This window comes from Phyllobates terribilis, unplaced genomic scaffold (assembly GCF_046119375.1).
Source record: "Phyllobates terribilis strain yellow unplaced genomic scaffold, ASM4611937v1 Scaffold_4__5_contigs__length_816908805, whole genome shotgun sequence".
Lineage (NCBI taxonomy): Eukaryota > Metazoa > Chordata > Amphibia > Anura > Dendrobatidae > Phyllobates > Phyllobates terribilis.
The window spans coordinates 713,135,605-713,160,311 of NW_027362764.1; the positions used below are offsets into that span (position 1 = coordinate 713,135,605).

The 24,707-nt window shown below is 45.0% G+C and overlaps 1 protein-coding gene across 5 annotated transcripts in view; it reads right to left on the minus strand.

Annotated features, from left to right (window-relative positions):
• Positions 1-24,707, minus strand: part of ESRP1 (epithelial splicing regulatory protein 1) — an 83,738-nt gene that overhangs the window by 21,027 nt on the left and 38,004 nt on the right. For 4 of the 5 annotated variants that reach the window (XM_073679663.1, XM_073679665.1, XM_073679661.1 and 1 more), the window contains exons 4-9: positions 22,216-22,330; positions 4,776-4,874; positions 2,574-2,628; positions 1,108-1,218; positions 353-485; positions 226-268 (exon numbers count right to left, since the gene is read on the minus strand). In XM_073679663.1, coding sequence (XP_073535764.1) covers positions 226-268; positions 353-485; positions 1,108-1,218; positions 2,574-2,628; positions 4,776-4,874; positions 22,216-22,330 — 556 coding nt within the window. The remainder of the gene's footprint in view (positions 1-225; positions 269-352; positions 486-1,107; positions 1,219-2,573; positions 2,629-4,775; positions 4,875-22,215; positions 22,331-24,707) is intronic. The other variant, XM_073679662.1, reaches the window with a different exon arrangement.

Sequence of the window (24,707 nt, forward strand, 5' to 3'; positions counted from 1 at the left end):
CTATATGTTACATTACAAGGCAATAAGATGTCTCAAAAAAAACAAAAAACAAAACACCAACAGCCAAAAATTATGAAAGTCCAGGAAACTATGCCTGCACCCACCCCCTCAAATAAAGGATGCTTTAGGAAAAAGATCACAATGCCATTTCCACTTGGAAAACTTGATAGATTCACCCGCCTGAAAAAGACAGTGCGCGCACATACCCTTAAAGTGAATATTTACCTCCAGCTATTTTCAGGAAATCCTCTCCAGTTGCTTTATACACCTAGGATAAGAGAAGAAATTTTGATTAAAGTTTCTATAGAAGAGAGTTAAGGGAAAATACATTACAAATATTTCTGAAGCATACCTCAATGTATCTGTTGCCCATGTGATGTTTGTGTCTCTGCAGCGCCAAATCTCTGTGTTCCTCGTTGATAAATCGAACCAAAGCTTCGCCATTTCTTCTTCCCTGGGCATTGAGACATAGAGCAGCTCCACCCCTATACATGCATTACATAGGAATTATACATAGGGCACACCGGAATTACAAAGACCCCAAATTGAACCGTGCAAATATGCCAACCCATATGAGAAGTGGACGAGAATGTGCAACAATGAGCTCAATTTGAAGACCACAGTTCACATCATCATTAAGGAAAATAGGCAACCCTCTAAATCAAAAAGATCCAACCAGCAAAAATAGGTTCACAGCAAACTAAAAAAAAATATAAGTTATTACATGCATAGATCAAATAGATCATAGAACTGTCTACAAAATTACGCCAAAAGGAACAAGAACAGAATTTAAAACCATACTAAACACTGCGACCAGAAGAAGTGGAGAAGGGGTGGAAAACGCACACACGCCGCTGAAAAACCAGCAAGGCATCCTGTTTAGCAGAGACCATAACCTGCCTTGTAACCTGCACTAATCTTACCTTCTGTAACGCAGGGTGTATACAAACCACCCCTTTAAGATATGGGAATTTCCCAACTGGGAAAAACAAACAAAAAAAACAAAACAGAAAAATAACTAAATCACATACACACAGCATAAAATACAAAAAAGGAATTTAGGACAGAAATAAAAGTGAGGAGGGAATGGAAGGTGCAAAAACTCACTTTGCGATATTTAAGCCCTTGAAAAACCGGGCAATGTCCTGGTCTGATGACTGCCATGGTAAGCCTCGTGCTCGGATTATGGTGTTATCATCAATTATCTCCAGTTTGCTGCTACAAAAATAAAATAAAGCAAAAGCACAAAGAAAAATGTATCAAGGAAGCACCTCCATTATCAACAAACTTAAAAACGGTCCTTGTACCAATACCAGCCAGAGTAGAATCCCCTTAAGACCCTATGGGCTTAAAGGGAATCAGTCACCAGGTTTTGGGTATGTAATCTGATAGGAGCATGATGTAGGGGGCAAGACCCCGACTGCAGTGACGTGTCACTTACTGGTCTGCATGCTGTAATTATGATACAAATCACTGTTTTCTTTACTGCAGATCTAGCAGAGCTCAGAATGCTGAGCTCTGTATAACCCCGCCCACACCACTGATTGGCAGCTTTCTGCACAGTGTACACAAAGCTGCCAATCAGTGGTGGGGGCGGAGTTACACAGAGCAGTGGACTTAGAGCCACAAGACACCTAGTCCTGTAGGGATAATCTCCTATTAATAAAACACTGATTTTATTGAAACCGTAACATCGCTGGAATCAGGGTCTCTGTTCTTGCATCATGCTGCTCTCAGATTTCATAGCAAAAAGCCTGCTGACAATTCTTTTAAAATCAAAGCCAAGACTTAACAAAAATGTTATATTTATGACAAGTCTTCTACCTGGTGGCAATGACGCTGTTCTGAATCTGGCATGGTTTTTCTTTTGCTCCTGAGAGATTATTTTTTTTATAAAAGGGGAGAGGAAAGGGAAACTTGTCTTGTTAGCCAAGGGTCTGTGGTCCTCAATAAGACAGCTGCAGAAGAGGAGACCATGCCCCCTTGGCTAGCAAGGCTAGATTTATAGGCACAAGAACAAAAAAAAATAAACAATGCTAAATTCAGGAGAACAGCGGCATTTACTCCTAGTTAAAAAAAAAAAATATAAATAAAAAACTTCTAGTAAGTGACAGGTTCTATTTAAAGAGGTTATTTAGTGCCTCTCACTCTTGAATTAGGAAATGTAAGGTGCTACTGACATTGTGTCAGCTGCCACCTGCCCACCTGACCGGCATTGTGCGCCTGTCCTGCTGGAATAGGATGCGGGCACAATACCTGGCAAGTGTCCACCGATTCAATATTAGCAGCGTCTCATTTCATTGTGAAAGTAAGAGGCGCTGGATAACCACTTTGAGGATCCCACCTAAAGCCAAGCTTATGTAAGGCAATTGTGCATTAGGCAAAATTACAAAGGTAAACAATTTTTGAAATCCAATATGTGTGTAATATGGTGATATGAGCCGACATATCACCCCACATGATTTAGACGTAGCAGATGGTTACGTTAGTTTCTCTAAAAATAAAAAAGTTTAGTAATAATTAACATTAAATTTTAATTGCTAGTCATAAAAAAAATTATAATGAGGACTCACCAGGTACCAGACTCAAATTTGTAGTTTACTCTTTCAGGGTCTGAAAATTTGTGACCTAAAAGTTTTAAAAATACACAACTCAGAATTAGAGAATCCATTAAATTTCGAACCAAAAGAAAAATTACAGAAAAGTGTTCCCAAAAGACACCCAATATTCTTCAGCACAGGGGTGAAATTACCTTAATACCATAGAGATTTGACAAAAGAAAGGATAGGTCTGGTTTAGAAAGCTCTTTTTAGATTGCCCCTTTTGGGAATCCTCAATGATTGGGGGGACATCATTCAGAACCCTCTAATCGGTGCCCTGAAGTTGGCAGTGAGCTTACAAAAGAAGGTTTTGGTTTAGGAGGACCCGATATTTTGCCCATGTATCGCACACACAGCTCATTTATTTTCATAGGATCTCTATAATCGTTAGAAGCTCACCAGAATTCATAATACAAACTGCATGCATTATTAGATTGGTCTTAGACCTGATGGGGCTAGTGTACTCACTTTGTAAGATCAGTTCTACCAAAGCTCAAAATGCTCAGGATTATACAGCCAGGTACTCTGACAAGGATTTTCAAAACTGCATACTCCAGCCTCATCAGGTCAGAGATCATTTAAACATTGCACACAGGTTTGGGTTGTGAAATTTTGTGACGGGCCCACTTTAATTTCAGTAGAGGCGCTGTAGGTATATTAAGAGGGGGTGTGTCAACGTCAATAATGGTTAAAATTACAAAGTGCTTGTAAAAAAAAAAAAAAACCCCCAAAAAAACAAAACTTTGCAATTTTAATCTCATTTAAAATTCTCTTTTCAAGAACAGCGGGAAATTTACATTTTATTGTTTAGATTACCAACCATAGCTGTAGTCTAACAGGATGGCTGAGCAAGCGCAGTGCTTACATTACCAAAGAGGGCGGAGATGTCCTGCGCTGCTGGGATGACAACTGAATCCAAGGATAGATGGGATGCAAGTGGTTTAATTGTCAACGTGTTTCAAAGTCAACCCGAGTCCTTCCTCAGGATTACCACATCTCTTTTCAATAGAGCCCTGTAAGCAACGACCTAAACCTGGTACAAGCACATGATTTGGCAAGCTTTAGTGTCCCTGCTTTATTCTGATGCTGTTGCAGCATTAGGGAAGGACACTGTTCAGACCAGAGGAGCAACCATGCCGCTGGTTCTGACTATTAATCTTCAAGAGCGCACTGTCACTGGCAAACCGGAAGCTAGGAGGCAGAGCAGCGGTGCGCTCCCAAACACTAAACCTGAGAACAAAAAACTTTAAATACTATTTGCATTGCTCCTCCATTCGATTGTAGCGGATAACAGGATGTCCCGCTGTTTGGAGCACCAGCTATCAACTTGTTAAAAGGACTGTCAGCACAGAATGACTGTTCAAAGTACAGGCACTCTTTCGTGGTAGACTTGGCTCCCCTAATCTTTAGGATCTGATAATATTTTAGGGCCTGATTAACAGTTCTACCTCCTCTATCCAAAAATTGTTATAAAAAGGTTAAAGAATATTGTTTAAAGAATGACTTAAAGGGACTCTGTCGGCACAGAATCCTTGGCTTGGCCAACATTTTAGCCAAGGAAAACAATCTTCTCCCACCCACTTGTTTTCCCTCCAGCGCCAACCCCATCTTTATAGAGGCAGAGAAGAGAGGAGATAGAGAGAAGACAAGCAGGTGGGAAGGCGCACTAAAATGTTTGGCCACGCCAAGGATTCTGTGCCGACAGTCCCTTTAAATCATGCTCTAAACATTTTTCCTTTTTTAACCTTTATAAGAATATTTTAGGCCTGATTAACAGTTCTGCCTCCACTATCCAAAAATTATCAGATCCTAAAGATTAGGGGAGCTAAGTCTACCACGAAATACAGCATCATTGACATGGACATCATTTTTTTGCCTGGCATCAGAGCAGGAGGTAATTTCAAGCTTGTGATGAACAAGGTTTGCAAATAAGATGAAAAAAAAAAAAAAAAAAAAAGTCAGCCTGATCTTGCAGAACAATTCTGCCATTCAATCAAAAAAAATATATATTTTGGTTGCCCATGTAAGCAAGTTGACACGTGACAGATCTGCTCTAAACTTCTACAAAGGGTTTGTAGAAATCAGTGCACATGCTGTAGAAGCAACCTTGCTCATATGTATGGAACAGATCTAGAAATAGGCAACTATGTGAAGGCAATATACATCATAACTTACTGTAAGGCTTTGAAATCAGCGTCACAATAATGTCTGCCATAGCGTCCACTTCTGAGGCTCCATGGGGCATCAGCATGTCCTGTTCTTCCAGACCCAAGTCTGAAGATTTTGGGGTTAAGGAGAACTACTGCAATAACTTTTTATTCTATCATCAGTGATGGGATAAGGCAAGTGGCTACAAGGTGGCATCAATGTCTGGAGCAAAAGGCGTTAAACTTTGGCTACTTTTTAATATCCCAGCACAAATACTAAGTATAGGTGAACATTACTACAAGGGAAACATTTCTCCTTGTGGAGTGTGACATGCAAGTGTAAGGAAATTTTTTGGCCATGCAATGCTCCTTTGAGAAATAAAATATGCAAATTGCATCTTTAGAGAGGAAGAGGACTAGAACTATTAGAAACAGCAATCCTAACAGTCAATATCGACCCTTTAACGAGCCTAGTCACATAACTTAGGATAAAAACCAAACCAGAATCTCAATTTGCAGACACGCGTTTAGGGAGTGTTGCCCCTCCTCAGTACAAAGCAAGAGATCGAATTTGTCTGTATGAGAGGCCTCTGATGACTGCACATCTAATACAAGTTTGTCATAGAGACCCAGAGCTGTAACAAAGCACCTATGCACAATCCCTAACATGGCCCCCACTTAAGTGCAATTTATAAAACTCATGTAGCAGAAAGACCTTGGAGCTCCTTAAGATGCTGGGGCATTGATGCAATGACTACCTGTGCACCCCCCCCTGTACAGACCTCTCCTCCAGAAAAACTAGTATAATAATTCTACATTAGATATGGGAAGCATCCAGGGAAAAACAGTACCGATAGTATCCACATATAAAAGGAAGAATGACATTGTAAAAATTGCCTACCTAGGACATGGCAGTCATCATGCTACAACTGAAGATAGGAGGAGGGGGAGGGGGGGGGGGAGCCAGAGCCACCCAGGGATGAAGCAAAAACCAAAGTAAATTACAAGAAGCATTATTAAAATTTCACAGATAAACAGGTGGGGTGAGATAAAACACATACACGGACCTCACTGTAAATAAACAGCAGCGCACAATCACCATAATTGGTCAAATAAGGTCATGGCACAAAATAAATCACCTATATAATCTACTTAGACACCAAATGTGGGCACAAAAACCATATGCCATAGGGGGTCACCCAGACAAAGAGGTCCACCATCCATGTGGGTGGATAACCGCAAAAGTGCAAGATGAGGTTACCTGACTAGGCTGGGGACCCGAAGGCAGACAAGGCACCGGCGCTGCAACCCTGACACGCACGGTTGAGGAAGGCATTCCTGACGAAACGCGCGTTGGGGTTGCAGCGCCAGTGCCCTGTCTGCCTCCAGGTCCCCAGCCTAGTCAGGTAACCTCATCTTGCACTTTTGCGGTTATCCACCCACATGGATGGTGGACCTCTGTGTCTGGGTGACCCCTATGGCATATGGTTTTTGTGCCCACATTTGGAGTCTAAGTAGATTATATAGGCAATTTATTTTGTGCCATGACATTATTTGACCAATTATGGTGATTGTATGCTGTGCGCTGCTGTTTATTTACAGTGAGGTCCGTGTATGTGTTTTGTCTCACCCCACCTGTTTATCTGTGCAATATTAATAAAAAAGTTTTTTTGTAATTTTCTTTGGTGTTTGCTTCATCCCTGGGTGGCTCTGGCTACCCCCCCCCCCCTCCTATCTTCAATAATTCTACCTTGTATGCATCTTTAACTCACAGAGTCCATCCTCTGTCCTTTCAGCTTTCTCAAGTCACAGAACACAGGGGTCATAAATCTGCTAATTGCGCTTGGGAGAAAAAAAAAAAAAAAGTAACAAGGAATTTTAACCACTATCAAGCCAAACTAATAGTCTCCAACTTCTTAAGGCTCTGTTCATGGCAGGGTTCTTTTAATAAAGGAGCCATGACAGATGCTGGCAAATTAGGGATGCCACCTATCAGTAGAAGGCTCCGAAGCTCCTCCACCCCACATATCTATAGTGAAGAGAAGTGTTTATGAGAAGAGATGCCACACCATTCAAAACCAGTAGCACGCTCAAAAGAGCCAAATACAATGCTTTAGCTTTCAACGGACGGATCTGCAGAATGCATGCACCATTCAAACTATGGGGGAAGATCGTGGGGACTCAACCAACTTTTTTTTTTTAGTGAGTGGTGGGAGTCCTGTGTATATGATTTGGGTGGGGTTTCCCTTGAACAGTGGTTTTGCATAGGACTGCAGAAAAGTCTACTATAGAATCCCAATCCAGGCAGAATTGACAAATTCTTCTCTACTACATCGAAGAATAAAACTCAGCATTTATAGAAGATTCTATGTGCAACACGACAAATGTCAATTAGTAATCTGATTATTTTTAGACTTTCTTCATAGGTTTATGGTTTGACTTTAATTCATCGTTCTGATTAATAAAAAAAAAAAAAAAAAAAGTACAAGATGTGGTAGGAGTGAGCTCTACCCAGACTTGTTCTCGGCATAACACATTAGCATGTACCGAGACCCAACCCTTCCCATTATTACCACCACTATCTTGTCTCTGCCTGTACAAGTCAAACACATCAATTGGGTTTTCAGGACATTTGTTGTGCAATGATGCAGATAAACAAGTTTTTTTTTTTTCCCCTTCATCATCATCTGGCAGCTTAACTAGAAGCTAAAATGTTAATCTTGGCTGTGAGAATAAAGACCAAGTGCACCTTGACATGCAACAGAGTCACTAACAGAGCCTTTACAATGAAGGTCTTCAGAGTATTGTTAGCACTTGAGTCATCTATACAGTGCAAACCTGTAAGGGATTCTTCACACGTTGCAGATTTTTCAGCCACTAAAAATCAGTTCTGTTCACCTGAATGTGGTTGTTTTGGTGGCAAACCCAGATATACAGGTGCCTTTCTGCAATGTATGAATTACGCCTTATTGCAGCTGCTCGTTGGATATGAAAAAAACAAACAAAAAAAAAACACTACAGGGAAAATTTGTATGCATGCATTTTATGCTAAAAATCATTTTTTATTTTTTGCATTATTTGGCTTTTAAAGGCTTTGTGCGGCTACCGGCTGAACTATTTAATAAGAATTACAAACTCTCCCATAACACGGAGCCCAGCTAACTCATGCGAATAGATAAAAACTGGACAGACAATGAGCAATAGGGTCTTATCCGAGTTAAAAAGTTAAGATAAAAAGCAGAATGTGCTCACCTTGTGTGGTTGTGAAAGTCACAACCCCCACGTCAGCTGAAGAAATTGGCTGCTGCAGATCCACAGTATGGAGTAACATGTGAGACTGGAGGTGGATATAAATCCACGCTGCCAATGGTCCAGGATGTAGGAGACTGAATAGGTTTGACTGTGGTTTTAATGCGACAACGCGTTTCGAAGTACACATAATTATTGTGATTTGTCCTAATGAAGCAAGTACAGCTTACAAAGTTATGGGTAGAAAGTAAAAAACGTATCCAAATAAAAGAGCTCAAAAAACAGCCCTCTGTAATATGACCAAGGCCAATGTCATTGTGCGAAAAAAAAAAAAAAAGTGAAAATCTTGCAACAATGGAGAATGTGTACTTCGAAACGCGTTGCATAAAAAAAAAAAAAAAAAAAAAAAAAAAAAAGGTCGCATTCAAACCTATTCGGTCTCCTACTACATTGTGGACCATTGACCATGCAGCTTTAGTCTTACTTCCAGTCTCCCATGCAGCTAACTCAATCGGCAGTCAGCAATAGGCAGTATAACGGAGGCGAAGAGTTTTAACGAAGAAAATTGCAAAAATTTGTTAAAAAAAAAAAAACACAAAAACAAACGCCCCTAAAAGGTGTCCCTCCCCTTTAATTTATTAGGTTATTGCATTCTTTAGAGTGTCACCTACAGAACTTGCAGAAGTTGTAGTCACACCCTGGTCCTCAAGTTTGTGATGGACCAGAAGGCTCCTCTGCCACAAAAGACACCACTATCCTAATTAAGTGGTGTGCCTAAAAAGTGTACCTCTGCACCCCCTCCAAATCCATCAGGGTATGTGACAATCACCGTATGAATGTCTGAAAGAACTGGTTAAAAAAGGTGTACCAATTAATAAATATATATTTAACCAAATTTGCTGACATCTAATGTGTATGGAGGGGCTCCCAACTCTCCTAGCCCACAACATCATGGAGACAAGAATCGGACAGTCAAGATTTCAACATGGCCAATACTTGTGTTCTCAGATATAATAGCCATCGGGGTACGGAAGCAACTTACTCCCTATAGAGAACATACGTAGGCCGGACTAAGCAGAGCATTTATGTGTATGGTGGGGGTAGGGGAAAAATAGCCACCAACAAAAAGCGTTCAGCCCAAAGTCTTCTGATGTATATGGTCACCTTTAGTCTCGAAATAAAAAGCTTCAACAAAAAATGTAACACCAAAGGAGAGAAAATAATTCTCACATCTGCTGATGCTGTGAATAAATTGGGTGGATCACAGGGATCCAATTACGCACTTAAACAACATTTTCTTCTTCAGGGAAAGGCGGTTGCAAGCTAGGTGGAGTGACTCACAGGAACAGCCAAGAAAACTCCACTCACCCGCCACAAGGCATCTATAAACAAACCAAACTCGCTCAGCAGGATTGACACATATAGGACCTGTCATGTTGAATGCTGCGCTGTCCCTACCCAAATGTCTCCAGTAATAATTCATCTGACATGAGAGCACCTGAAGGGGGTGCAAGACATTATTCACCCCCTGTTTCACATTGAATATAATACTGCCTGTACGTTATAGTACCATAAAGAGCCTGACCCTCATATCCCATCTAGAACGGCTGACCAATCAGGGCTGGATTTAAAGCACAAAATGTGACACGGATGAATAAGTACCCCCTCATTAGTTGGTGCTCAACATACTAGTACCCTGTTCACTGCAGAGCAATCAACAGAAATGGGTTTCTTTCCTGCTGGTCAGAAAAGTCTTAGCTGTAACAGAGGGAAACTAAGCAGGTATTATATTGCCAGCGGCCAGAGGGTGGAGGAGACTGATTCTATCCAGAATTCTCAAAGTGGTGCAGATAAGCAGCATTACCAAGAGGGGAACATGAAATCAAAAATAACCGGAATTGTTTCAAGTCATCTTAAAAACGGGAATAAAATAACTGCAATTTAAGATAATTTGTAGCAACTCATTTTTTGTTTTCAAATGTCCCTCTTGGTGGTGTTCCTGCTAATCTGCTCCACTTTGGGAAGCTTTTGGATAGAGTCAGTCAGTCTCCTTTGCCCTCTGGCAGATAACAAAAATAAATATTATGATATATCTTGAGACTTAACTTTTGGTTTAAACATCTGCGTTATTTCAGTTTTTTCTTCAGTCATTAAAACAAAAAAATTTCTAACTGCAGTGCTGGACACATTGCATGATGATACTGAATACAGTCGAAGGGCTCATTGACCAAGGTTTGTCTTGTTTCCATTATTTAGAAACATGCTGTGCCATTTTCTGACTTTTTGCCAGAATTTGCACCCAGCACGTCATACACAAATTGTTAAACGGTTTATAAAATCAGGAATAAACACAAATATCTCCATAATCATCATCATCACCGATGCCACCTTGAACTGTAATTTCCTTCCAGCGGCAATTATTTACCAGGAACAACAAATATTACGATGATAAACATTCATCTTCCTTACTGTACACATCCAAACAATGACAGTGACTCGCCCCCACCCCAACCTCCCGTGCAATGAAAATGGAGACATGAATAAGGTTCAAAGATGGAAGGTCATCGACAGCCCGACCACAATGAAGACCTACAAGTAAAGTAGTAGTGATTACTTTTTAAAAGTTACTTCTTATTAACACCTGGGGATTAAGATATGTTGGAAGGAATCTTTCTATGACTTCTTGTAAGGTTTTCTTTTTAAAAGCAAAAACTCCAGACCAAAGAAAAAAAAAAAAAAAGAAGAAGCTGAAACTAAACCCAAGGTGGAAACTCAAACTGGAAAACAAAACAGGGATGACAAACATGGAAAAATGAGATTTACTTGAAGATTAAATCCAAAAAAAGAGTCCAGAACCAGCATCAAGACTGCAGCATTTTTTTTTTTGCCCTCGAGGAAGCCACCCAGAACATTTCTTAGCAAGAACGCTCACTGTGCAAACAAAAACCCAACACATCCGGGATGTGACAACCTAAAGTATTTAAACAGAAAGACACCAATAGCAATAGGCATTAACTCCTAGGATTATAGTCAAAAAAACATTCATTCAGAAATGTAATCCTAATGTGAAAAAAAATATATATATATATATAAAAAAGGAAAGGCTTAGGCAATTTGGAGTTGCGAATACTAATGCAAAATTGCTACGCTGTAATTATAAACAGAAATTAACAATTTCTACTGTCTTATATGAAATATCGCATATGAAAGCAAGGCCCAATTGTCTATATAGAGGTGTGAAAAGCTGGTTGGCTCCAGAGTAAATAGCTTCTGCAGTAACCGGCTTTGCCAAGAGATAATGCAATAGAGGTAAAGCAAATAATATCTCAAGGTGTGGATTTTTCCTGCACATGAGAAAAATCCACCCAATTTTTTTTCTCCAGAAGCTCAAAGTTCCTGCATGAGAGGACAGATCGTATTACTCCTTACCATTAAACAGACTCCCAAGCTCCATTCTGTGGCCATAGAAGTGCGGTCGGCAAATCTAAACAAGCCATTAAGTGTCCAATTGGCGGTCGTTTACCAACCCCAATTCTGCCATGTAAAGGGCACATTATTCAAACATATTATAATCATTTTATGTATAAAATGGACTAAGGAGTTAAACCCTTAAACATTTCTAAAATAACATTTCTATAGCGCCAACATATTCCGCAGTACTTCACATTTTAGAGGGGACTTGTACGGATAATAAAGACATTACAGAATAACACAACTGAGATACTAAAAAGAGTGAGGACCCTGCTTGCAAGCTACAGTCTATGAAGAGGATAATGACGCAAGCCAGTAATCGTTAGGCATTCCCATATTCAATATTTAATCTGCAAACATGAATAAAAGATGAACTTCAGGAATTGGCCGATGCTCAATGAGAACCATTGTTCGAGTTACTAGATTTAATTTTTTCTTAAAAAAAAAAAAAACACCTTTCCTCTATTATTTTAATAAGCTTGTACACACTGCAAACAATCCCAATAAATATAATTTTTTTCACATTAAGTGATTTATATACAGAAAAAAATATAACTTAAAATGTTTAAGATCCTGGTGATAAAAAATAAATAAAATATAGAAAATAATTAAAGACATTCAGGTTCTCACAAAATCCTTGATAGCTATTTACACATTAGATAAAAGTCGTCCAAAATGGCAAGTGTTAACCAAAACTAGCAATTCTCAGGTGGCTCGGGGACACAATCGTCTGTTTTAACCGATGCCCAACCACTGGCCGTCCATTATTGAAGACACTGGTTCATCCAGGTTGAATATTTTCCTCAATAATAAGCCATGGCCAAACAAAACAAAATACGGGAGAAAATGGTGTTTTTGCTGCTGACGAACGACCATTCATTGGACCATTTATTTTTTGGTCTATGGTGCATGGGGACCTTTACTATAAAATCTCTATTTGGCAACTAGGTATAGGCAGGATTTAATTGATGCAGGTAAAACCAGATATGTCGGGCAGCGATCAACCTTGCCGATATGTTACCAGATCAACCTATATAACACACTGCTACCCCTGATGATTCAAGCAGTGAACACTGAAGAAAAGGATAGGGTCATCTCTCTAGGGTGGCTAGTCAGCTTCCAATTGAGTTAGAGTAAGCCTTCCTTCTAGATGGGTCACATAGCAGTAACATGAATTCAATAATGCTATAGGGACGCCATAATCAGTGTTTGGAGGACCATGATTTTTAAATTTTCCATAAAAACCATTAAAGATGTCATAATTCATCAATAACCAAGTCACCAAGCAACTCCATTATGAAAAATGTTGGCTTTTGTACTGGGTACCGCCTGGGGATCATCACCCTCCCCACCTGCAAGACTGACATTACAGCTCTTGATGGAGACAATGGGCTAATGCATGGCTGACCCCGATCCATACAACCCTAACCCTACCTCAGGGCAGGCATGTGATCACTATAGGTATATGAAACTGATCTCAAGTTTTCAAGGATATATAACTAGCACCTTGGTGTCGCCCTGTATCATTAGATTATTTTCCTTGGCACATTGTTACCAGCTTGTTACATGTAAAAGGACATTGTGTGAAGGCTTGATAGATTCTGTATTGGCAGCCGTTGGTAGCAGTAAAAAGCTGTGGTATGTGGAGAAACCGGACAAGATTCTTTTCTGACAATGAACTTAGTGACATTTCAATAAGAAAATCCCCCAGAGGTGACAGCATTTTAAATTCCCCCGAAGTCAGAAATTCAGTCATTTACGGTATTCTTTTGCTGTAAGCCAATGGCTTATGTGGCACCCCAGGGGTCTGGTTTCCACAGTAACAAGCAATATTATGTCTGAGAGCAGGTGGGAGGTCTCTTGGTCAGGGATCCTGTGCATGCCACACCTCCTGCCCAGTCCTGGGAGGGGAAGAACTTCCCCTATATAAACCTAGGGCTGAGGCAGGGTTAGTGAGTAGAAGAAGAAGTAGAGACAGAGAAGCAGATATAGGAAAAGAACATCAGGAGCTCTGTGGGAGCAGTACTACAAGGAGTCAGGGGCTGGCAGCTGCAGAGCTCGCCCTGACTGGAAAGTTATCACCGGACCCGGAGTCCGAGGCTGTGGGGACTAACTCCTATCCAGCAGCAGAAACCGACCGGCAGGGGATTGCAGGTCCTCTGGCCCAGAAACCCGAAGGCACGGTCACACGCGTGGGACCAGCACCGCCGTCGTGGAGCGGAAGCTACTAGAAGGCCCCGAGTCACCGGCCATACGGGTGAGCACCACACGGTACACTCAGGGACATGGGCTACTTATACCCGCCTCTAGCAAGGTAGCCGGAAGAGTATCGTTAGTTTGGGAGGCCTACAACTCCGCCTGGCCAGGGGAGATCCCATCTGCTCAAGGACTGACCAGGCCCCAATCACTAGCCAATACTCCGGGAGGGTCTATCTTTGTCACCAGTAAAGACCCTGAACTACACCGTACCGTCTCCGAGTGGTTCCTGCTACCCCCATCATCCACGTCGGCTGCCCTGAGGCCATACCCCTCCCGTTGGGGGTTATACTATCACGCTGCACAATCCTACCACCGGCCTCAGCGGTCTGCCCTGCAGCGGCAGCTCCTTAGCTGTACTCAACGGGTGGCGTAGTCGTCCAACATCTACCGCTAATACAGCGCCACTTAGTCTGACTCCCTGGGCACGGACCGGATCACCGCCACGAGACTACAACCCTCAAGAGATCCGGCTCCGGGTAAGCTCCCGCGTGCGCAACGCAGCGCGACACAGGCCCAGGGGCGCGTCAACTTTTGGCGTAGTCGGCAGGATTCCGTGCCCGCAACCACCGGGTACTGCGTGCCTGGAAAAAAAAAAAAAAAAAAGAGACTTTTAAACTTACCATCGGTGAAGATTCCCGCCATCCGGCGCCATCTTCAGCCTTCTTCCCGCCTTCCGTGGAGTTTTCCCGCCGTTGGACGCCATCTTGAAGACGCCGCGCGGGAAGAAGATAGGCGTGGACTCCGAAAGCGCGCGAGAACTGAAGCCCCGCCTCACGTCCGGACGTTGCGTAAGGTCCTGGAAGGGGCCCAGCAGACGCCGACGTCACAGGAGCGCGACGGAAGGTCCTCAACCCTGACGATCCACTGCGGAGCAGCGGCCTACGGAAGAGGATCATCGCAAGGTAGGCCACGGTCCACTAGGGGGGAGAAGGATGTCGGATACGGAGGAGAGCTTCACCGCTTCAACCCCCGCCAGCGCCACGGCTGTTGCGGTCATGCCTTTCACCATGCCCTATATCCCGGGGGCAGCCTGGCTACCCCAGTACTCAGGGGAGTCACATACCCTGCATGACTTTAGAGAAAAGCTGGATAGCCTCTTCCAGGTGTACCCCCTCACAGAGGAGCAAAAAGTGAGCATCCTGGTGGCCCAATTAACCGGGGCAGCCCAAAGGGAGGTAAAGTCCTGGCCACCTGGGGGGAGGACTGTCGCAGGGATACTAACCCGGCTGAGGGACACCTTTGATACCCGCACCTCAGCCGAGATCAAGCTTAGATTCTACGGGTGCAAACAGCGGGCACATGACAGTATAAGGGACTATGCCCTGAACCTACAAGAGGCCCTGAGAGCCATTAAGCAGACCGACCCTGACGGCGTGGGAGACTAGGACAGGCTGTTGACTGAACAATTTATAGAGGGTTTATATTGCAATGCCCACCGAACCCAGTTAAGGGCAATGGCCTTACAGGACCCTCATCTGGGATTTGCACAGTTCAAGGACAGAGCCATCCGGGTGCTTCGAGAACCGGCACCAGGTGGCGTTGTGACCCCCAGACGCCCCACTGCCACTTACCACCAGGAGGCGGCGCCCTTGTCGGCAGGGCCTGTGGGGGCTGATGCGCAGGCTTTGAACAATGACCCGGCTCCAGACCTGCACCATCAGGTCCAAGAGCTCGCTAAAAGCGTTGCTGCGCTAACCCAAACTGTGCAGTCTTTACAGGTTTCCACTCCAGGGAAGATCCAGCTGGCATCCGGACCGGAGGACATCCCGTGGCGTCGACCAAGGAGGACCCCACCGGCCAGAGGAAGACCCAGCGACCGATACAACGAGGACGGACGACCCATCTGCCGCCGCTGCAATCAACCCAGACATATGGCAAGGTACTGTCCTTTAAACTGGCACAACCTGGGGTAGAGGGCCAACCCCCAGGAAAAAGATCACCAGGCCCATCGAACTGGCGCGACAAATATGTGGGAGGACGTCCAGTCTTACCCGTGGTACTGGATGGCATTCCTATGAGTGCCCTACTGGACACCGGGTCACAGGTCACCACCATCCCGTACATGCTCTTCAAGCGGTACTGGAATGACTCGGATATCACCCGCTACCCTGACGACGACTTGAGTATCATCGCCAGCAATGGTCAGCCCGTGCCACAGATTGGATTTAAAGAGGTGACCATTAAAATCGGTAGAGTCGAACTGGCAGCACAGGGACTGATCATTGTAGACATTGACAAACACGAGAGTCACCCAAAGATAACTCTAGGAACTAATGTAATTGAAAATTGTCTTGCAGAGGTGATTTTCCTTTTACAGCAGGTTGCCAAGAACGCCAGCTCCGGCCAGCAGCGAGTGCTCCAGAAAGAGATCCGGGCACTGATGCGACGGCAACAGCTAGAACTCTCCGGTGGTGAGATTGGTAGCGTGCGAATGTGTGACCCTTTCCCTATTGCCATGCCCCCGAAAAGTGAAATGATGATTTGGTGCCGGGCAGCTATTGGTCTGAGAGGTAGAGATTACCAGGCAATGGTAGAACCAGTTTACTCGGACAGTAGGCCCACCATTTTGACAGCACGGGGGGTGGTCAATGTACGCCATGGGAGGGTGCCCGTTCGCATAATAAATATCGGGAAGAGGGAAGTGTACCTGCCCCGGTATGCCACGCTAGCCAAATTGTATACCATCAATCAAGATTCCATACAGTCCGTAGAACCCTTGCCTCCATCTTCCCCGGAGGAAGGTAACGGCTCTCAGAAAACAATGGAGGACTGGTGTCAGCAACTACATTTGGGTACTGACTCCACTCCCTCACACCAGAAACAGGGAGTCTATCGGGTGGTTCAAGAGTACGAGAGAGTGTTTAGTAAACACCCGTTAGACTTCGGGCGAGTCAAGGGGGTAGAACACCACATCCCCACGGGAGACCATCCTCCCATAAAAGAGAGGTATCGACCCGTACCCCCTGCACACTACCAACACGCCAAGGGGATGCTTAGAGACATGAAGGAGGCTGGGGTGATCAGGGATAGCTGTAGCCCCTGGGCAGCTCCACTAGTCTTAGTCAAAAAGAAAGACAACACCATGAGGATGTGTGTAGATTACCAGAAAATCAACCGTATCACACACAAGGATGCGTACCCCTTACCAAGGATAGAGGAGTCTTTGGCTGCTTTAAGATCTGCTAACTTCTTCTCTACCTTGGATCTCACTAGTGGGTACTGGCAGGTTCCTGTAGCAGAGGCGGACCGGGAGAAGACCGCATTCACCACCCCGATGGGACTTAGCGAGTTTACCTGCATGCCGTTCGGACTCTGCAACGCACCAGGAACCTTCCAACGATTAATGGAGTGCTGTCTGGGCCACAGAAACTTCGAGACGGTCCTGCTGTACCTGGACGATGTCATCGTATATTCCAAGACGTATGAGGACCACCTGAAACACCTGGCGGAAGTGTTCGAAGCTCTGGCAAGCTACAGCCTAAAGGTGAAACCCTCCAAGTGTCACCTCCTGAAACCAAAGGTGCAGTACCTGGGACACGTGGTGAGCGCTGATGGAGTGGCTCCCGACCTTGATAAGATCACCGCAATTAAGGAATGGCCAAGTCCCTCCAGTGTAAAGGAAGTGCGGCAGTTCCTCGGGTTGGTAGGCTATTACCGCAGATTCATCCCCGGTTTCACCAAAAAGGCAGCTCCTATGCAGGACCTCCTGATGGCCAGTCCCGGAAGGCCAAGAACCAGAAGCCACCCTTCAGATGGGAGAAGTTAGAAGAAGAGTCCTTCCGCCAGCTGAAGATGGCCCTCACGGGGGATGAAATCCTGGCGTACCCTGATTACAGCCAGCCCTTTATCCTCTACACCGACGCAAGTAACATCGGGCTAGGAGCCGTACTGTCCCAGATCCAGCAGGGGAAAGAACGAGTAATCGCTTACGCTAGCCGAAAACTGCGACCCACCGAAAGAAACCCTGAGAATTACAGCTCATTTAAGCTAGAGTTCCTGGCAGTGGTGTGGGCAGTCACCGAACGCTTTAAGCACTACCTCGCTTCTTCCCGGTTCACCGTGTACACGGATAACAACCCGTTGACACACCTGGACACGGCAAGACTCGGTGCCCTAGAGCAGAGATGGATGGCCCGTCTGTCCAACTACGAGTTCACAATCAAATACCGGGCAGGACGCTCCAATACCAACGCGGACGCCCTGTCCAGGATGCCAAACCTACCGGACGAAGGAGAAGATCCAGAGGGACTCTAAGAAGTCGAACTCCCCGCGTTCCACCGTCATGGGACTATCCAGTATTCCCATCGGGTAAGGAGTAAGCAAGCCGCTACGTTTAACCCCTTGCCTCACTACAACTGGGAGGAAACGCAAGACAGTGACCCTGCCGTCCGGCTGGTGAAGGAGATGCTGACTCTGCCAGAGGTTCGCCTTGACCCAGACGCTCCGGAGGAAGCCAAGCAACTGTGGGCTGAGAAGAGTCGACTGTTCCTTTACAAGGGGAAGTTGTGCCGCAGAATGGTTAACTCCCGGACGCATGAACTAATCTGGCAAGTAGTGGTGCCACGGAGAGACGCAGCCATGGTGATGGAAGCATACCACGACGGGGCTGGACACTTCGGATGGAAGAAGCTGGAGTTCCTGCTGCGTGGGCGGTTCCACTGGGTAGGCATGAGGGGAACCATCGAGAGGTGGTGCAGAGACTGTGGCCCGTGCAACCTAAGAAGGAAGGACCGTGCCAGCCAGAAGACTCCCCTGCAGTCCATCGTCACCCGGCAGCCGTTGGAACTGGTAGCCTTGGATCATGTAAAACTGACCCCAAGCAGAAGTGGCTACGTCTACGCGTTAACCATTGTGGATCATTACTCCCGGTTCTTGGCTGTCGTCCCCGTTAAGGACTTAACGGCTCAAACAGCAGCTAGAGCCTTCCAGCAGCACTTCTGCCGTCCACACGGATACCCGGACTAAGTGCTGACGGACCAGGGACCTGCCTTTGAAGCGGAGATCTTCCAAGAATTCTGCAATCTGTATGGCTGCCGGAAGATAAGGACGACACCCTATCATCCGCAAACTAATGGACTTTGTGAGAAAATGAACCAGGTGGTAATGGATCTCCTGAAAACGTTGCCCCTGGAAGAACGCAGTCTGTGGCCTGAGAAGCTGCCCGATCTGGTGGACCTATACAACCACATCCCGGTAGGTTCCACCAACTGTACCCCGGCTTACCTAATGAGGGCGAGACCTGGTAAGTTACCTGTTGACCTGGAAATGGGAGTCCTGACACCCGAGGACACTTCACCGGAAACAGACTGGGACACAGAGAGGCAGCAGCAGTACCGGAAAGTACAAGAGAGCGTGGAGCGAAGTCTCTGTCTCGCTAGGGAAAGACAAGAGAAAAATTACAACCAGTATGCTCCCGCTGTTCCCCTGGTACCCGGAGAGCAGGTCTTGAAGAGGAAGAGACGGCTCCACAAGTTGGACGACCAGTGGGAGAAGGACCCGTACACCGTACTGCCCTCAAGCCACGACAACCCAAAGGTTTGTACCATCAGTAAAGACGGAGGGGAAACCACAGCCATTGTATCCCGGGATCACCTGAAGAAGTGTCCCGAACAGCTACGGAACCCAGAAGGAGAGCAAGAAGACCCTCGACCCGTAGAGGAAAGGGAAGATATGGTTAGTACTGTGCTCGGAGACTTCCCTCGATCCTGGACTCAAGTCAATGGTGCAGTTGTGGTACCCGTCCTCACGTTCCTCCAACCAGCATCCCAAGTGCCTACGGAGCAACAGGTAGAGCTGGAAGAGCAGCCGGTCCAGGAGGCAGCAGACTCCACACAAGCAGAACAGGAGGATCAACCCTCTGCTCATAGTGAGCCTGCCATACCCCTAGTGAGCCAAAGAGCCCGTAGACAGCTGCCCAGTTTATCCTTGATAGCTCCTACACCCTGTAGTTCAGGGCCAGACAGTCAGCTCCGTAGGTCCACTAGGGCCACTAGAGGCCAGTTACCCGCACGTTGGAGGATTTGAAGTGTTTAAATTGTTTTATTTGTGGTCACCTGTCTGTTACTTGTAAATAATTATGTGTTTCTAGTTATTTTTAGGAGTCCTTGGTGGATTTACCGGGAATCCTTGTACAATTGGTTGGAGCGTAACCCAGGAATGGACTAAAAGACTGTTAAGGACTCGGGGCAGGACAGACCCCTACCTGGTTACATCTCCCTGTTTTGGTGAAATGGACACCTTTGTTTTCTTCAAAGACTGCACCCGGTTGCGGACACGCCGTAACCATCTTTATGTGTTTTTCTTATTGTATTATTATTGTTTATACCTTGTTATGTTTTTCTAAAAATATGTTTAGTCCCGGAGTACTAAATTTCACTAGGGGGGAATGTGGCACCCCAGGGGTCTGGTTGCCACAGTAACAAGCAATGTTATGTCTGAGAGCAGGTGGGAGGTCTCTTGGTCAGGGATCCTGTGCATGCCACACCTCCTGCCCAGTCCTGGGAGGGGAAGAACTTCCCCTATATAAACCTAGGGCTGAGGCAGGGTTAGTGAGTAGAGAAGAAGTAGAGACAGAGAAGCAGATATAGGAAAAGAACATCAGGAGCTCTGTGGGAGCACTACTACAAGGAGTCAGGGGCTGGCAGCTGCAGAGCTCGCCCTGACTGGAAAGTTATCACCGGACCCGGAGTCCGAGGCTGTGGGGACTAACTCCTATCCAGCAGCAGAAACCGACCGGCAGGGGATTGCAGGTCCTCTGGCCCAGAAACCCGAAGGCACGGTCACACGCGTGGGACCAGCACCGCCGTCGTGAAGCGGAAGCTACTAGAAGGCCCCGAGTCACCGGCCATACGGGTGAGCACCACACGGTACACTCAGGGACATGGGCTACTTATACCCGCCTCTAGCAAGGTAGCCGGAAGAGTATCGTTAGTTTGGGAGGCCTACAACTCCGCCTGGCCAGGGGAGATCCCATCTGCTCAAGGACTGACCAGGCCCCAATCGCTAGCCAGTACTCCGGGAGGGTCTATCTTTGTCACCAGTAAAGACCCTGAACTACACCGTACCGTCTCCGAGTGGTTCCTGCTACCCCCATCATCCACGTCGGCTGCCCTGAGGCCATACCCCTCCCGTTGGGGGTTATACTATCATGCTGCACAATCCTACCACCGGCCTCAGCGGTCTGCCCTGCAGCGGCAGCTCCTTAGCTGTACTCAACGGGTGGCGTAGTCGTCCAACATCTACCGCTAATACAGCGCCACTTAGTCTGACTCCCTGGGCACGGACCGGATCACCGCCACGAGACTACAACCCTCAAGAGATCCGGCTCCGGGTAAGCTCCCGCGTGCGCAACGCAGCGCGACACAGGCCCAGGGGCGCGTCACTTACATACCATAGATGCTGCAACGGGGCGCTTCAAGATGGAAAGCCCAGCTCAAATAATATAATATATAATATAATATAATATATATATATATTCACAGTATGGTGCAATGAAAGCCCTCTTTTCTCTGTATACCCCTGGAATAAAATATTTATAATCTCTTCAAATTCATCCTAGATTTAATTTACTGTACACAAAGGGAACTGTCCTAAAAAAATAAAAATAAATAAATAACGGTTGGACAGTATATAAAATGTAACTGCAGCGTATGCAGCTGAGAAGCTGGAAAGTTTGTAGCCCTGCATTGTGAGAATTCCTGTCGTCATAGGGATTCATGGCTTTATCTCCACCTTTAGGTAATTGTTATTTGAGCAATTTCTTCATCTTTGTTCTGGCATACCAATATGAACCATGTCAGGGGAGGGGGGGGACAAAAGGAAAAAAGTTGAGCAGTGCACCATTGCAGGACAAAGAACACGGATATAGCACATGACAAAAATCAACAGAGGAGTGTCGGAGCTGAACTCCTAGTGCAGGCTGTGAACAGAACAGTAACACTTTCCAGATATTCACTAAATAAGAGATTAAAATTAGAAGAACAAATAAAATATTTGATAGAGACACGGTTACCTTTCAACTTTTTTTTTTTTTTAAACAAATACATAGGGCCAAATACTGATACTGTAAAGCTTGAGAGCTGGGGCGCAGAATCTAATCTCTGCCAGAGCCCCTTGATTGTCTCCTGCCCACAGTGCCCTGACGGACATCGTATACCAAAATTAGCAAGATGGCCATGCCCAAGGTTATAACAGTTTAGGAATGGCCTATGCACCCTCCATTTATGACATTGTGGTTCTCTTCTATGGCGCCTGAGCCGTATCAGAGATAGACTCGTGATCACCAAATCAAGAATCACTGCTAGTCAATGGCTCTCAGCTCTGGCTCATAGAAGAATTGTCCTGATGGGCAAGCCCTCTGGTATTTGTGGCTACAAACTGTGCTGCACCTATAGGAACACCACTGCAGTCAAGCAATTTCCCTCCTTGCCAGCCATTATCAAAGTGAAATCCACCAGTTATTGGTTAGGAGTCTTACACACAAAGGATACAACTTGCCATTGCTGTGACATCAAGGTCGCCCGTTTCATCGGATCCTGGGCAGCATTTCATGAATTCTTTCCTCAAGTCAAAGAAGGAGTAAAAACATTCAGGAAGAAGGATATTCTGCAAGGAATAAAACAAACTTTAAAATGCGTATAGGCATAAGTAATGCAGTGAAATGCATAATTTATTCCAGTCTCCAAAATTTCAAACAAATGGTTCACATGAGATTTTAGCCTAAATCTCTACCTGTTACCCAATCTCAAAAATAAAATAAGCTACGAAACTGCGGAGCAGCTGGTTCTGATGTTACATTTTTGCATAGTGGGCCTTATAATTACACGGTATCGCCCATCTTAGGGAAGCGATGAGCGGTGATTAATTACCTATTGTCAGGTTTTTGCTATGTAATCACCAAATTACTTGGCTGCGTGATTCGGAGCTTATTAGACATGGTGATCAGTATGAAAATAAAAAGTTTTTAGGATTAATTTTTTTTAATGCACATATGGAAAAAAATTGAAAAAAAAAAAAAAATAGGAGAAATTTGTTTTTCCACCCCCCCCCCCCAATACATATTATAAAATTAAGTTAATTTTCTTTGATAAATGCCCTTTAAAAAAATATGTCTTTAAAAAAAACAAAAACAACCAACCTCAGGATTTTTTTTTAGTTGGAACAAACCAAACATTTTTTTTTTAATTTTTTTATTTTATATCAAGGCCTTAACATCCTTAAGGATAAGTTTAGACAATCTGCAAACTTGTGGACCAGTCACATCTACAAATAGCAGACCCAACTGGCCGAGGTGTGCAGGAGCTGACAGCTACTTACATACATTAGTCTGGTCCATAAATTGGACCAGTTTAGCACATTCTGCAAGTTATCTAATTGGACCTGAGGTTTATGGGGAAATTAGAACATGGGCTGCAATTGGTCTGTATTTGGTCAACTGCACGCATGTACAAAAAACAAAAACTTAGCCTTGGGCTGTATTCTTACAGTGACAATTGTGGTCAAAAACCTTCATGTGGTTTTATCTTAACTACTAAGGTGTTTTTTTTTTTTTTTTCTGCTCTAAGGTTAAATTTTTTTCCTTCATGTCCTCCCTGTAAAAACGGTTAGAGGTCAACGTGGCCTCTACTATAACTAACTTCTTGCAGAGGTTTTTTGTTCTTATTCCATGCAAATTTCTGCTCTCAGAATCCATATGGCCAGAGATTCTTCCCTGAAGGTATTTCCAGCTATATAGTCAGACATATCCTATACGCAAGTGCACGGCTCAGTTCACACTACGGACAAAGCTTCAGGTATGAAAGATCAGTTAGGAAATGTCACATCTTAACATTTTAAAAGATGTTTTAGCAAAATTTCTTTTTTGCCTAAACCCTCCTAATTATGGAAGTTCTTAAAAAATACCAAGTTTAAATCTTCCCCGCTCCTCTTCTTGCCCACAGGACTTAAAAAGCAGCCTATCCGGCTGTGTGGAGGGAAGTTGTGCTCTCGATACAAGTCTAGGGAGCCCAGTATTGAGTCTTATATTTGGAAGGCAGCACCGACCCACAAAATGAGCAGTCAAAGCTTAAACGAAGTCACGTGGGTCAGAAGAGGACCAGAATGGCGCTAGAAACCTAGGAAGATTGTGATCGGTAAATATTTTGATATACTTATGCTATATTACATACATAATTAGAAGGGATTATGGGGAGAAAAAAAAAAAGATTGACGAGACTACCACTTTAACATGGGGCTCGCAGATTTACATCAGGTTTCCGGTGTTTTTGACCACAGATATTGGAACTCTGAACAGAACCCGGCCCAGATAAGAAACCACAGAACCACTTACAATTCTACAACTGGTTGGAATATCACATTCATCCGGCAAATCCTGCTACACACAGTGTTACTGTGGCACCCCAGGGGTCTGGTTTCCACAGTAACGGCAATGTTATGTCTGAGAGCAGGTGGGAGGTCTCTTGGTCAAGGATCCTGTGCATGCCACACCTCCTGCCCAGTCCTGGGAGGGGAAGAACTTCCCCTATATAAACCTAGGGCTGAGGCAGGGTTAGTGAGTAGAGAAGAAGTAGAGACAGAGAAGAGAAGCAGCATAGGAAGAAACAACAGGAGCTCTGTGGGAGCAGTACTACAAAGAGTCAGGGGCTGGCAGCTGCAGAGCTCGCCCTGACTGAGAAGCTATCACCGGACCCGGAATCCGAGGCTGTGGGGACTAACTCCTATCCAGCAGCAGAAACCGACCGGCAGGGGAATTCAGGTCCTCTGGCCAAGAAACCCGAAGGCACGGTCACACGCGTGGGACCAGCACCGCCGTCGTGGAGCGGAAGCTACTAGAAGGCCCCGAGTCACCGGCCATACGGGTGAGCACCACACGGTACACTCAGGGACGTGGGCTACTTATACCCGCCTCTAGCAAGGTAGCCAGAAGAGTACAGTTAGTTTGGGAGGCCTACAACTCCGCCTGGCCAGGGGAGATCCCATCTGC